The sequence below is a fragment of the Ovis aries genome, chromosome 1, assembly GCF_016772045.2.
Source record: "Ovis aries strain OAR_USU_Benz2616 breed Rambouillet chromosome 1, ARS-UI_Ramb_v3.0, whole genome shotgun sequence".
Taxonomy (NCBI): Eukaryota; Metazoa; Chordata; class Mammalia; order Artiodactyla; family Bovidae; genus Ovis; species Ovis aries.
Genome location: NC_056054.1, coordinates 40295239 through 40309970, shown reverse-complemented (window position 1 = coordinate 40309970; position 14732 = coordinate 40295239). Strand labels below are relative to the sequence as shown.

General features: G+C 40.4%; 1 protein-coding gene across 3 annotated transcripts in view; it reads right to left on the bottom strand.

Annotated features, from left to right (window-relative positions):
- RAVER2 (ribonucleoprotein, PTB binding 2) overlaps positions 1-14732 on the bottom strand; it is a 146209-nt gene that overhangs the window by 97779 nt on the left and 33698 nt on the right. For all 3 annotated transcript variants that reach the window (XM_012167788.4, XM_042249271.1, XM_060410635.1), the window contains one exon: positions 13613-13679. In XM_012167788.4, the coding sequence (XP_012023178.3) occupies positions 13613-13679 (67 nt within the window). The remainder of the gene's footprint in view (positions 1-13612; positions 13680-14732) is intronic.

Here is a 14732-nt window from a genome sequence, read left to right as displayed (position 1 = left end):
CATGGCTCAGCTTCCCTCATTCTCTGTCTTAGCTGCTAGCATCACACTCACAAATGGGAAACCTGGGAATTACCTGAGACCCTATCTGCTTTACCTCTCACTTAAAGAAATCCTCAAATTTTACCCTCCAAATAGGTCTTAGATCCATCCTCTTTCCTTCATTCTTCTAGCTTTTTTTTCCTTCAATGACAATAAAGCAAACTCTCAAAAATGAAAGTTTAATTGTGTCTGTCTACTGCCTAAAATGCAACAATTTAGTATCAAAAAGGAAGCCAAGACACAGGATAGTTATCGTGCCCTACCAGGCCCTTTTGATCTGACGCCAGCCTCATTAACTGTCAAACTTCCCTTCCCTACCACACTTCTTTATTCTCCATGACACTGAGTTGTTTGTAGTTCCCTAGGTATCACCTTGTTCAAGCATCTGTACATGTCATTCCCTTGCCTACAAGATCTCTCCCATATCTTCAGCCACTCAAATCTTTTAGTTGCCTTTCAAAGTCAGCCCAGGGGTTAATGTATCATGATCTCCAGGAAGCATTCTCTGATACTCTCTTCCAGTTAGTTAATCCTTGTTTTACTACCCCTCTGTATTTTGACATTGGCTGGATTATTGCACACATCACAATGTATTATAATCTTTGTTTAGATGTTTGTTATCCTATCAACTGTGAGATCCCTAGAATATATCTCCATCAGCTATCATACTGTCAGACACACAGTGGAGCCTGTGTGTCAGCTGAATGGATGAATGTATACATGCATAGATTAACTAGTACATTTTAAAACTGACAACTTCTCATTTTCCTTTTCTTAGGTATCTGCATTTGCTCAACCCAAATAAGAATTTATATAGAATGTGGTAGAATTTATATAACATAATAAAGCAAATTTAAAACTCCAGGCAGTAGGGAAAAGAGGTCATTGATTCTCTTCTATAGTTTCTTACATTTCTTTTCAAGGCCACAAAGTCTCTAAAAAAAAAAGTCCAACTTTTTTCACATCGACCCTGTGGAAGTGGAAGATGTCACCCTACAGAGAAAACACTATAAGGCATTTGGAAATTAGTTCTGTTTCCATTTTCCTACCAAAATTTTAAGATTCAACCTTGGTCCCAATCCTTTCACAAGTCACAATTTTATTTATCCTTTGCCATGGCTGCTCTACTAGTTAAATTTATTATTTGCACAAATTTGATGGCAAGCTGCAAAAACTTCTTTCTCTCATTCAGTTCAGTTGCTCAGTCGTGTCCAACTCTTTGCGATCCCATGAACTGCAGCACTCCAGGCCTCCCTGTCCATCACCAACTCCCAGAGTTTACCCAAACTCATGTCCATTGAGTCGGTGATGCCATCCAACCATCTCATCCTCTGTCGTCCCCTTCTCCTCCCGCCCGTAATCTTTCCCAGCATCAGGGTCTTTTCCAATGAGTCAGCTCTTCGCATGAGGTGGCCAAAGTACTGGAGTTTCAGCTTCGACATCAGTCCTTCCAATGAACACCCAGGACTGATCTCCTTTAGGATGGACTGGTTGGATCTCCTTGCAGTCCAAGGGACTCTCAAGAGTCTTCTCCAGCACCACAGTTCAAAAGTCAATTCTTCAGCACTCAGCTTTCTTCACAATCCAACTCTCACATCCATACATGACTACTGGAAAAACCATAGCCTCGACTAGATGGACCTTTGTTAACAAAGTAATGTCTCTGCTTTTTAATATGCTGTCTAGGTTGGTCATAACTTTTCTTCCAAGGAGTAAGTATCTTTTAATTTCATGGCTGCAATCACCATCTGCAGTGATTTTGGAGCCCCCAAAATAAAGTCAGCCACTGTTTCCCCATCTATTTCCCATGAACTGATGGGACCAGATCTCCATGATCTTAGTTTTCTGAATGTCGAGCTTTAAGCCAACTTTTTCTCTCTCCAGTTTCATCAAGAGGTTCTTTAGTTTTTTACTTTCTGCCATAAGGGTGATATCATCTGCATATCTGAGGTTATTGATATTTCTCCCGGCAATCTTGATTCCAGCTTGTGCTTCATCCAGCCCAGGATTTCTCATGATGTACTCTGCATATAAGTTAAATAAACAGGGTGACAATACACAGCCTTGGCGTACTCCTTTTCCTATATGGAACCAGTCTGTTGTTCCATGTCCTGTTCTAACTGTTGCTTCCTGACCTGCATACAGATTTCTCAAGAGGCAGATCAGGTAGTCCGGTATTCCCATCTCTTTCAGAATTTTCCACAGTTTATTGTGATCCATACAGTCAAAGGCTTTGGCATAGTCAATAAAGCAGAAATAGATATTTTTTCTGGAATTCTCTTGCTTTTTCAGTGATCCAGCGGATGTTGGCAATTTGATCTTCGGTTCCTCTGCCTTTTCTAGAACCAGCTTAAACATCTGATGTATCCTATTCTAAAACAATTATTTCTTCTTATCTATAACAGAAAGCTCAGATTTTAAGGTTTATAACTGCAGCCACTTTTATTAAACTATTATTATCTGTTTCCTCAAACACCACCATAGGTAATGAAATTCAAGGCAATGTCATTTAATATAATTACTGAGCTTCTTCCCTTATTCTAGTGGGTGATTCAGGCTTTGTAGTATACACCTGTAACTTAACAGTTACCATCAAATGATATTGATCTTTCCGCATATAGTCCAAAAACTTTACAAAGCATACTTCCATTCCTCCCCTCTCAATCTTTGTATTGTTGTCATGCATTTTATTTCTACAGGTGTTATAACCTCCACAATAGTGTTATTATTTTTGCTTTAAACCATTATCTTTTAAAGAGAACTGAATACTAACAAAACAGTTTTTATACACACACAGAAAACATCTGATAGTCTTCATTTTTGTGTGTAGATCCAGATTTCCATCTAGCACCATTTTCTCCCTGCTTAACGGACTTCTTTAAATACTTCTTATAAAGCACGTCGGATGGTAATTAATTCTTTCAGCTTTTATATGATTAAAAAATATCTTCATTCATCCTTACTTTTAAAATATATTTTTGGTGGGTAAATAATTCCGTGGGATATTTTTGATGTATAAATGACAAAATAACATCATATTAGTTTCAGGTGTTTAATAATTCAATATTTGTACATATTGTGAAATAAGTCTAGTTAACATCTGTCACCACACATAATTACAAAAATTCAGGGGCAAGGGATGAGAATTTTTAAGATCTACTTCCTTAACAATTTTCAAATATACACTACAGTACTGTTATTTGTAGTAATCATGCTATACATTATATCCCCATGACTTATTTTATATGGAACTTTGTACCTTATGACTCTCCTAACCCATTTCACCCCATCCCTAGCCTCTGGCTGTATCTATGAGCTCAGGGTTTTTTGGGTTTGTTCTAGATTTCACCTATAAGTGAGGTCACACAGTATTGGTATTTCTCTGACTGATTGCACTTAGCATAATGCTCTCAAGACCCATCCATGTTATCACAAATGGTTAGATTCCATTCTTTTTTAAGGCTGAATGATATTCCATTGTCTACGCATATATGACATCTTCCTTATCCATGTATCAGTAACCACTTAGGGAGTTTTCATGTCTTGCCTATAGTAAATAACACTGCAATGAGCATGGGGGTTCCTATATCTTTTTGAAATAATGTTTTTAATTCCTTCAAATTAGTATCCCAGAGTGGAATTGCTGGACAATATGGTAGTTCCATTTTTAATTTTTTGAAAGACCTCCATTCTGTTTCCCATAGTGACTGCATCAATTTCCATTCCCACCAACAATGTACAAGGGTTCCCTTTATTCCTTCTCTCCCACACTTTTTCTTGCTTTTTTGATAACAGGTATATTCTAACAGGTGTGAGGTGATATATCACTGTGGTTTTGACTTGCATTTCCCTGATGATTAGTGATATTGAACACCTCTCCATGAATCTGTAGCCCACCTGTATGCCTAATTTGGAAAAATGTCTCTTTAGATATCCTCTGCCAGGTTTTTAATTAGATTATTCTTTTGCTATTGAGTTGTATGAGTTCTTTATGTATTATGGATAATTAGCTCCTTATCAGATATAATTTGCAAATATTTTCTCCCATTAAGTAGGGTGGTGGTGGTGCTATGCTAGTCATTCAGTCATGTCTGACTCTTTGCGACCCCACGGACTGCAGCATGCCAGATTCCCTGGCTTTCATCATCTCTCAGAGTTTGCTCAAACTCATGTCCATTGAGTCAGTGATGCTATCCAACCATCTCATCCTGTCACCCCCTTTTACCCCGGCCCTCAATCTTTCCCAGCATCAGGGTCTTTTCCAATGAGCTGGTTTTTCACATCAGGTGGCCAAAGTAACGAGCTTCAGCTTCATCCATCAATCCTTCCAATAAATATTCAGGGTTGATTTCCTTTAAGATTCAGTAGTGTGGACAATGTTAATTCTTCCAGTTCATGACCATGGAATACTTTGTTTATTTGTGACTTCTTCAGTATCTTTCATAAATGTCTTAATAATTTTATTAAGTGATCTTTTTTTTGGATCTTTTTTCTTTCAGCAAAGAAAGAAAAGATGTTGCCCCATGGTCTTCTCATTTGTATTGTTTCCAATAAATATGCAGTCATATTTATCTTTTTCCATCTAAACATACCATGTCCCTGGTGGGGAGAGCTGTTTTTAAGATTTTCTCTTTATCACTAATTACAAGTAAGTTGATTACAAATGTACCTTATTGTAGGTTTTTCATGTTTTATGCTTAAGGTTGGTTAAGCTTTGAGGATCTCTGGGTTCAGGACAAATATGGAAAATTTTCAGCTAGTAATTCTTTAAACGTCTTTTCTGTGTTACTTTCTCTCTCATACAGAGACTCCATTACTCCCATATTAGGCTTTGAAGTTGGCCCATAGTTCATGGATAACTCTGTTCATGTTTCACAGTCTTTTCTCCTGTTTCATTCCGGCCGTTTCCAAGTATTCACATTCACTGATCTGATCCTCTGCAGTGTCTACTCTAATCCCATCTACCCATCCTGTTTTTCCTCCCAGAAACTGTAGTTTTCATTTCTAAAAGTGTGGATTAAGTATGTTTAACATCTTCCATCCTCTATTTAATATGTTCAACTTTTACTATAAATTCTTGTACATATGAAACACAGTTATAACCTGTTTAATTCCAGGTCAGTTTTTATTGATTTCTCATTATGGGCTGTACTTTTCTGCTTCTTTGCCGTACCTGGTCATTTTTAATTGGAGATCAGACACTAAATTTCTGCCTTGTTGGGTACTGGATGTTTTTATATTCAAACAAATATTCTTGAGGTTTTTTTTCTGGGTCGTGGTTAAGTTATCAGGAATGAGCTTGATCCTTACAGGTCTCACTTTAAAATTTTTAGCATTGTTAGTCTAGAGTTAATTTTCTCCACTTGAAACAAAACATTTTTGAATATTCTTTCTGATCAACCATGAATCATGATGTCTATCATCCTAGCTGGTAGGAATAGCACCATTCCTGGCTAAAAGTGAGCTGTAAAGCCTTTGTCAATATTTTTAACATTGAAGTTGAACATAACTTACAAACCCAGTAACTCACTTGTGGAGAAACCACTGCAATGTCTATCAGAAGAAAGTAAAGGCATACTCATTGCAGTATTTTTTGAAATGCTGGAAAAGTTGAAGCTTCCTAAATGCCTATCAGTAATGAACAGATTTATCAGTGGTGATAAATTCACAGGACAGAATAATATGTAGTAGTTTAAATCAATGAACTAAAGCTATATGTACAATGCCACATCTGGTCATTTAGTTGCTAAATGAAAAATATAGAATACCATTTATGTTGTTGAAAAAACACCAAGTACAACACTGTTAACTTTACATATAGTAGAATTTCAGGCATTAGTTGGGATGCTTTGATAAGAAACCACTTCACAATTTCAAAGACTTAACAAAACAAAAGGGTTTCTCCTCCTTGTTCATCATGCATATCCCATGCTGAAAGGAAGGAAAGAGGCTTTGCTCATAGCCACTCTGGGACTGTGTTTAAAGAGGACATACAACCTTCCTCAATCACTTTAGCAAGTTGTGGGGTGAGCAGTCAATCACATGCTAGCTCTGAAATCTTCTACCTGGAGGGGATACGTGTCACTTTCACTGCACTTCATTCATCGAAAGCCAAATCACATGTCCACTGGTAACTTCAAAGAGAGACAGGGAAGCACTATTTACCCTATGACAGGAACAAAAAGAATCTGTGAACAGCTCTAATAACTACCACGATGGAATGGCACAGATGGAAAGTGTGTACCAAATTCTTTAGCGCTTGCCCTTTGGCAAGGAGGGATGGAGGGAATGGAGTCAGAGAGAGGTAAAAACTTGATTTCATTTTTAACTGTAGTGTTCTTTTCTATGTTTCTAAGTCACAAAAAACAAGTGCAGAATTTCTTATCATACTATCAGAGGTATTCACTTAATAGTACTACATTAGGGCTCTAGCATCTATATACTATTTTAATGACAAAAATACTTCAAAGTCTTTTTAAATTGAAGTATAATCAACACATAAAATCAGTTTCAAGTATCTAACACAATAGGGTTCCCCCATGGCTCAAAGGTAAAGAATCCATCTGCAATGCGGGAGCCACAGGGTCAAACCCTGGGTCAGGAAGATCCCCTGGGGCAGAGCACAGCAACCCACTCCAGTATTCTTGCCTGGAGAATCCCATGGACAGAGGAGCCTGGTGGGCTACAGTCCATGGGGTTGCAAACAGTCTCCTGCATCTCCTGCATTGAAAGCAGGGACTCCTGCATCGCACTGGGGTAGACCCAATGCAGGGGACACAGGTTCAATCCCTGCTTGAGGAATTAAGATCCCACATGCTTTGGGGCAACTAAGCACTGGGGCAACCCATGCACTGTAACTAGAGAAGACCCCATGTGCTGTAACTAGAGAAAGCCTATACTGCAGTGAAGACCCAGTGCAGCCAGAAAAAAAAAAAAAAAACAAACCTGCTACTTTGGGAGTCAGTATTACGACTTAGCGACTAAACATCCCCCCCCCACACACATACATATGATAGTTATATCATCCTTCAGACATTTCTTTACTTTTTTGTCATCTCAAAGAGATGTTTTTAAATATTTACATAGCATATGTACACAGAGAAAATAATCTAGTTTAGGCTTTTAATGTCAGATATAAAACATGCAGAAAAATTAAACAATTTTCCCAATTTGTATAACTAAAGGTCAAATTACATAATCTATTCACTAAGTCCAATAATATATTATTAAAAATGAACAATACTAAGCAAATTCAAAACACTCATTAAAATGTTATAACATTAGGACATTCATTATAAAGCTTCATAAAGCTCTGGCAATATTATATATATATTTTAAAAACCTATGAAAATTCCATTTTTTGCCTAACATTTTATTGAGGTATAGTTGATTTACAATATATCATTTTATGTATATGTCAGTGATTCAAATGTTCACAGATTATATTCCATTTAAATTATTATAAAATATTGGCTACTTCCCTGTGCTGTATTATGTATCTTTATAGCTTACTTTATGTGTAATAGTTTGTACCTCTTAATCTTCTACCCTTATCTTGCCCTTCCCTGTTTCCTCTCCACACTGGTAACCACTAGTTAGTTCTCAATATCTGTGAGTCTGTTTCTGCTTTGTCATATTCATTTATCTTTAGATTCCACATATAAGCAATAACATACAGTATTCATCTTTCTCTGTCTGACTTATTTCACTAAGCACAAGACCCTGCAGGTCTAGCCATGTGGCTGCAAAAGGCAAAATTTCGTTCTTTTTTTATGGCTGAATAGTATTGCATTGTGTGTGTGTATATATATATATTTGGCGGGGGTGGGGGGAGGGGGGCTCCAAAATCACAGCAGATGGTGGTTGCAGCCATGAAATTAAAAGACGCTTACTCCTTGGAAGGAAGTTATGACCAATCTAGATAGCATATTCAAAAGCAGAGACATTACTTTGCCGATTAAGGTCAGTCTAGTCAAGGCTATGGTTTTTCCAGTGGTCGTGTATGGATGTGAGAGTTGGACTGTGAAGAAAGCTGAGCACCGAAGAATTGATGCGTTTGAACTGTGGTGTTGGAGAAGACTCTTGAGAGTCCCTTGGACTACAAGGAGATCCAACCAGTCCATTCTAAAGGAGATCGGCCCTGGGTGTTCTTTGGAAGGAATGATGCTGAGGCTGAAACTCCAGTACTTTGGCCACCTCATGTGAAGAGTTGCCTCACTGGAAAAGACTCTGATGCTGGGAGAGATTGTGGGCAGGAGAAGGGGACAACAGAGGATGAGATGGCTGGATGGCATCACTGACTTGATGCACGTGAGTCTGAGGGAACTCCAGGAGATGGTGATGGACAGGGAGGCCTGGAGTGCTGCGATTCCTGGGGTTGCAAAAAGTCAGACAAGAGTGAGCGACTGAACTGAACTGAATTGGGTGTGTGTGTGTGTGTGTGTGTGTGTGTGCGTGTGTGCGCGCGCGCGTGTGCGCGACTGAACTGAACTGGGTGTGTGTGTGTGTGTGTGTGTGCGACTGAACTGAACTGGGTGTGGGTGTGTGTGTGTGTGTGTGTGTGTGTGTGTGTGTGTGTACCACCTCTTCTTTATCTATTCATCTGTTGATGGATGCTTAGGTTACCTCATACTTGGCTACTGTAAATAGCACTGATATGAACATTGGGGTGTATGTATCTTTTTGAAATAGTGTTTTCACTTTATTTAGCCAGGAGTGGAGTTGCTAACTATATGGTAGCTCAATTTTTAGTTTTATGAGGAACCTCCACACTGTTTTCCAGAGGTTGCACCAATTTACATTGGTGTAAATCCAAATCCCCAACATTGTATGAGAGTACCTTTTCATCATATTTCTGATGTTTTTTTGTTTTTGTTTTTTTTAAAATAATAGTCATATTGACAAGTACAAGGTGATATTTCATTGTGGTTTTGATTTGTAGTTCTCTGAAGATTAGCAATGCTAAGCATCTTTTCACTTGTCTCTTGGCGACCTGTATGTCTCCCTTGGAAAATGTCTATTCAGGTCTTCCGCCCATTTTAATTGGATTGTTTAGTTTTTTTGATATTGAGTTATATGAGCTGTTCATATATTTTGAATATTAACCACCTATCAGTCATACCATTTGCAAATATTTCTCCCATTCGGTAGGTTGTCTTTTCGTTTTATCAATGGTTCCCTCCTCTATGCAAAAGCTTTTAAGTTTAATTAGGTCCCATTTGTTTATTTTTCCTTTTGCTTCCTTTGCTTTAGGAGGGATAGCCAAAAAAAAAAATAATACTACTGCTATAGGATTTATATCAAAGAATGTTCTGCCTACGTTGTCTTCTAGGATCTTATGGTTTCCAGTCTTACATTTAGATTTTTAATCCATTTTAATTCTTTATGTGGTATGAGAAAATGTTCTAATTTCATTTTTTTACAAGAGCTGTCCAGTTTTCTGAGCATTTCTTGAAGAGACTATCAAATTCATTGATGAGTTTTTGGTGGCATCTTTAGAAATCTCTATGGATAACAGGTGTCATCTGTTTTACTTCTCCCTTTCTAATTTGGGTTTTTCTTCTTTTTATTGTCTGACTGCTGTGGCTAGGACTTCCAATACCATGTTGGATAAAAGTGGCAATAGTGGGCATCCTTGCCTTGGTCTTGATCTTAGAAGAAATGCTTTCAGCTTTTCACCACTAAATATGATGTTAGCCATGGCTTATCAGAGGGCCTTTATTATTTTGAGGCTTGTTCCCTCTATACCCACTTTGTTGAGAGTTTTAACCGTAAATGGATGCTGAATTTTGTTAAGAGCTTTTTCTGCATATTTAGATGGTCATGATTTTTATTCTTCAATTTGTTAATATGATTTACCATAATAATTTGCAGATTTTGAACTATGCTTGCTTCCCCAAAATAAGCCCTGCTTGCTCATGTTATATGATCTTTTCAATGCATTGCTGATTTCAGTTTGCTGATATTTTGTTGAGGATTTTTACATTCACGTTCATCAGTCATACTGTCTTGTACTTTTCAGTTTTTGTGGTATCTTTGTTTTTGTTATCAGGGTGATGCTGGCCTTGTAGAATGAGTTCTGAAGCATTCATTCCTCTGTCACTTTTTTTGAGTAGTTTGAGAAGGATACATGTTAACTCTTCTCCAAACATTTAATAGAAAATATCTGTGAACCCATCCAAACTGGTGCTTTGGATTCTACTTGTGTGTAAAACTTTCAAAGCAAAAGTTTCTCAGTCATGTGCAACTCTCTGTGGCCTCATGGACTATACAGTATACTGCATAGTCCATGGAATTCTCCAGGCCAAAATACTAGAGTGGATAGCCTTTCCAAGCCCAGGGATCGAACCAGGTTTCCCGCATTGTAGGTAGATTCTTTACCAGCTGAGCCACAAGGGAAGCCCGTAAAACTTTCAATCTCTCCATCAAATCTGAATGAAAGCCTTTCTTGGTATAGTATTCTTGGTTGTAGGTTCTTCCCTTTCATCACTTTAAATATATTGTGCCACTCCCTTCTTGCCTGCATAGTTTCTGCAGAAAAGTCAGCTGATTGCCTTATAGGAGTTTCCTTGTATATAACTTACTATTTTTCCCTTGCTGCTTTTTATACTGTCTTTATTTTTTGCCATTTTAATTACACAGTGTCTTGCTGTGGTCCTCTTTGGGCGGATCCTGTTTGAGACTCTCTGTGCTTCCTATATCTGAATGTTTGTTTTCTTTCTCAGGTTAGGGAAGCTTTTCACTTACTTGTCTTCAAATATGTTCTCTGCCTCTCTCTCTTCTCCTTCTGGGATCTCTATAATGTTAGTGTGCCTGATGTTGTCTCTGAGGTCTTTTAAACCATCTCATTTCTTTTTATTCTTTTTTCTGTTCAGTTCAGTTGCTCAGTTGTGTCCAACTCTTTGTGACCCCATGAATCGCAGCACGCCAGGCCTCCCTGTCCATCACCAACTCCTGGAGTTCACTCAGGCTCACGTCCATCGAGTCAGTGATGCCATCCAGCCATCTCATCCTCTGTCATCTCCTTCTCCCCTGCCCACAATCCCTCCCAGCATCAGAGTCTTTTCCAACGAGTCAACTCTTTGCATCAGGTGGCCAAAGTACTGGAGTTTCAGCTTCAGCATCATTCCCTCCAAAGAAATCCCAGGGCTGATCTCCCTCAGAATGGACTGGTTGGATCTCCCTGCAATCCAAGGGACTCTCAAGAGTCTTCTCCAACACCACAGGTCAAAAGCGTCAATTCTTCGGTGCTCAGCTTTCTTCACAGTCCAACTCTCACATCCATACATGACCACTGGAAAAACCATAGCCTTGACTAGATGGACCTTTGTTGGCAAAGTAATGTCTCTGCTTAAGCATCAGTAATTTCTATTCCTGTCTTCCAGCTCACTGATTCATTCCTCTTATCATTTAATCTACTTTTGATCCCTTCTGGTGTAGTAGAAGGAATCCACCATCCTGCTATTCTTTATTTCAGTTACTGCATTCTTTATCTCTGTTTGGTTCTTTTTTAAATTTTCTGATCCTTTGTTAAAAACATCTAACTTCTTACTCTGTATAACCTATCTTCTCCCAAGTTCTCTGATCATCTTTATAATCACTACCTTGACTATTTCTCAAGTAGACTGCCTATCTCCACTTCACATAGCTCTTCTGGAGATTTATTCTTGCTTGTTCTTTTGGAACATGCTCTTTTGGCACCTTGTTTTGTCTAATTCACTGTTTCTTTCTCTACATATCTGGTAGGTTGGTTACACCCTGACTTGGAAGGAGTGGCCTTTTGTAGGAGATGTCCTATGTGTACCAACAGTGCACCCCTGTCTGGCCGCCAGAGCTATACGCCCTAGGGGTCCCCCCTATGTGAGCTGCATGCGTCCTTCTGTTGTGGCAGGCTGACCGCTGCAGGAAGTCTGGTAGGTGTGGCTACCTGGTCCAGCAGGTTGCCAGGCCTCGCACTGTGAAGAAGCTGCTGATGTTGGTTGGTGGGACCATGTCACAAGCTGAGGAGCCAGTGCTGGCTCTCTCATGGGCAAAGATGAGTTCTGGGAAAGGGGTGGTTGCAGGACCAGGGTTTCTGATTTAGTTTTGGACTGCTGGTGGAGGGGCTGCTTCCTGACATGGTTGGCTGTAAGTTCTGGGGTGTCCCAAAGCTGGTGCTGTTCCACTGCCTGGATTCTGGGGCAACTGGCTAAGTAGCCCAAGAGCTGGTGTTGGCCTGCTGATGGGTGGAGCTGGGACCCAGGGTGTCCCAGGGCTGGTGCCAGCTAATTGGCAGACAAAGCTAGGCACCGCCCCCTCCCCCTACCAGGTTTTTCAGCTGCAGTGCCCTGGGAGTTCCAAATCTGGTGTCAACCCACTGGTGGATGGTGCTGGATCCTGGATGCTGAGGGGTACAAGGTGTCCCAGAACTGATATTGGCCTGGTGGTGGGCAGAGCCAGGGTATGAGGGGTCCTTGGGCTGATACCATCCTGCTGCGTGTTGGTTAAATTATGACAGAGCAGGCTGCAGTGATATGGTGGCCCTGAGGCTGATGCAGGCCTGCCTGCTTGTGGGCAAGATTGGGATCCAGAGACTCCCAGGACTGGTGCTGGCCCACCAGTAGGTAAAGCTGGGTTCTGGGGTTTATGCTGGCCAACTGGTAGACAGAGTTGTGTCCTGGGGTCTCTGGCTACAGGGTCCGAGGGGGTCCCAGAGCTAGTGATGGCTCACTGGTGGATGGAGTCATGTCCCAGGATCTTCAGTTGAAGGGGGCCCTGAGTATCCTTGAGCTGGTTTTAGTCCATTGGCGTATGGGGCTGGTTCCCAATACAATTGGCTCTGGAGTCCTAGGTGTCCTAAAGCTTGTGTTGACTTCCTGGTAGGTGGGGCTGGATTCTGGGGAACCTGGTTGAGGGGTCCAAGATGTCTCAGAGCTGATGCTAGACTGCTGGTGATGGGCTAGGTCCTGCCATGGCAGGCTATGGGGCTGTGGTGGGCTTGGGGCTGGTGTCTGCCCACTGGTGAGTAAGGCTGGTTGAGAGGCTACAGGCAGCCCACCAGTGGCCAGGGCCAGAGCCCAAGGGGGTCCTGCCCACTGGTGGCTGGGTGCAGGGCCCCAGGGGTCCCAGGGCTAGTGGTATGTAGAACTGGGTCCAGGCTGCTCTGGTGGACAGGGCCTGGTGTCAGGGTGGCTGTGGGCTCAAGGGGGCTTAAGGCAACCTGCCTATTGATTAGGGGGGTTGGATTCCTACCCTGTTAGTTGCTTGGCCTGATACATCCCAGCAGTGGTCCAGAAAGGTTGGTGGGCAAGGCCGGGTCAGACACTAATAACCTAGATGGAAGATTCTAAAGTGGTTCTTGCTGCACCAGTGTCCTTGTGGTAGAATGAACTCCCTAAAGCTGCATTAATTAATGTGCCTAAAATTTAGAATAATTATATTACCTTCAGAAAATAAATTATGTAATGTGTATATGATTTAATGTTTAAGAAATTCAGAGATTAGTTTAAGAATAAAAAGACACTTAGCTTTGTTGCTCTATAATGACAACATGCAGAATTAAAATAAACTCAGGTGCTTAGAACATAAATCTTACCCGTTCGCTTATTTCTGTCCACATAACAGTATTTTAATTCATAGTCTTGTAATAAATCATGAACTTCCTGAAAGAGACAAAGCATGAACTCAATGAACACATGAGTGCAACTGATGGATAATCCATATGTATTAGCCTACCACCACAAACATCACCACTCCCCATGTAAAAAAGTCTTCTGTGGTTCTCTATCACTCATTTAAATTAAAGGCATTCAAGGCCCACCAGATCTGGCACTAACTTACCTCTTCAAAAATATCTCCCAACATATGTCCACATTCCTGCTCAGATGAACACCTCCTCTCTCAAGAGTATACCATGTACAATCTTCATTCTGAATTTATGCTGACACCCTGAACTTCCATGGGGCAAACAACTACTACAGATCCCAAATTCACCTGGAATCACATGTATCCTTTGAAATCCCAGTTCAAATATTCTTCCATGAAGATTTTTTTTTCTAATTCTTTCCCACAGTACATCACCTCTATGCTAACATTGGTCATACTTTATGCCTCTCTTACAGAAATGCTAAACATTTCTACTTGGGTACTACAAACTGAGTTTTTAAGTATTAAGTTTTAAGTATTACACTTGTAGAGGGCTTCCCTGGTAGCTCAGGAATTTGCTTGCAATGCAGGAGACCCTGATTCGAATCAAAGGGGACTCAAAGGGGACCTTTGAGTCAGGAAGGTCCCCTGGAGAAGGGATAGGCTCCACACTCCAGTATTCTTGGGCTTCCCGAGTAGCTCAGATGGTAAGGTATCCACCTGCAATGTGGGAGACCTGGGTTCGATCACTGGGTTGGGAAGATCCCCTGGTGGAGGGCATGACAAACCACTTCAGTATTCTTGCCTGGAGAATCCCCCTAGTGGGCTACAGTCCATGGGGTCACAAAGAGTCAGACACGACTAAGCACACACACATCCATAGATGGTAATACCAATATGAAGAAGAAATAAACATAAATTAAAACCTAACTTAGAGATTCCTGGGTATGAAGCAATAACCCTCAAGTTACAGTATGCACCCCAATTTCTTTCCCCTCAGTTCCCCAAGATGTTTAACCTGGTTTTCTGGTTTGTTCAGCTTGTATTACTCGTCCATTCTGAATTCTTAA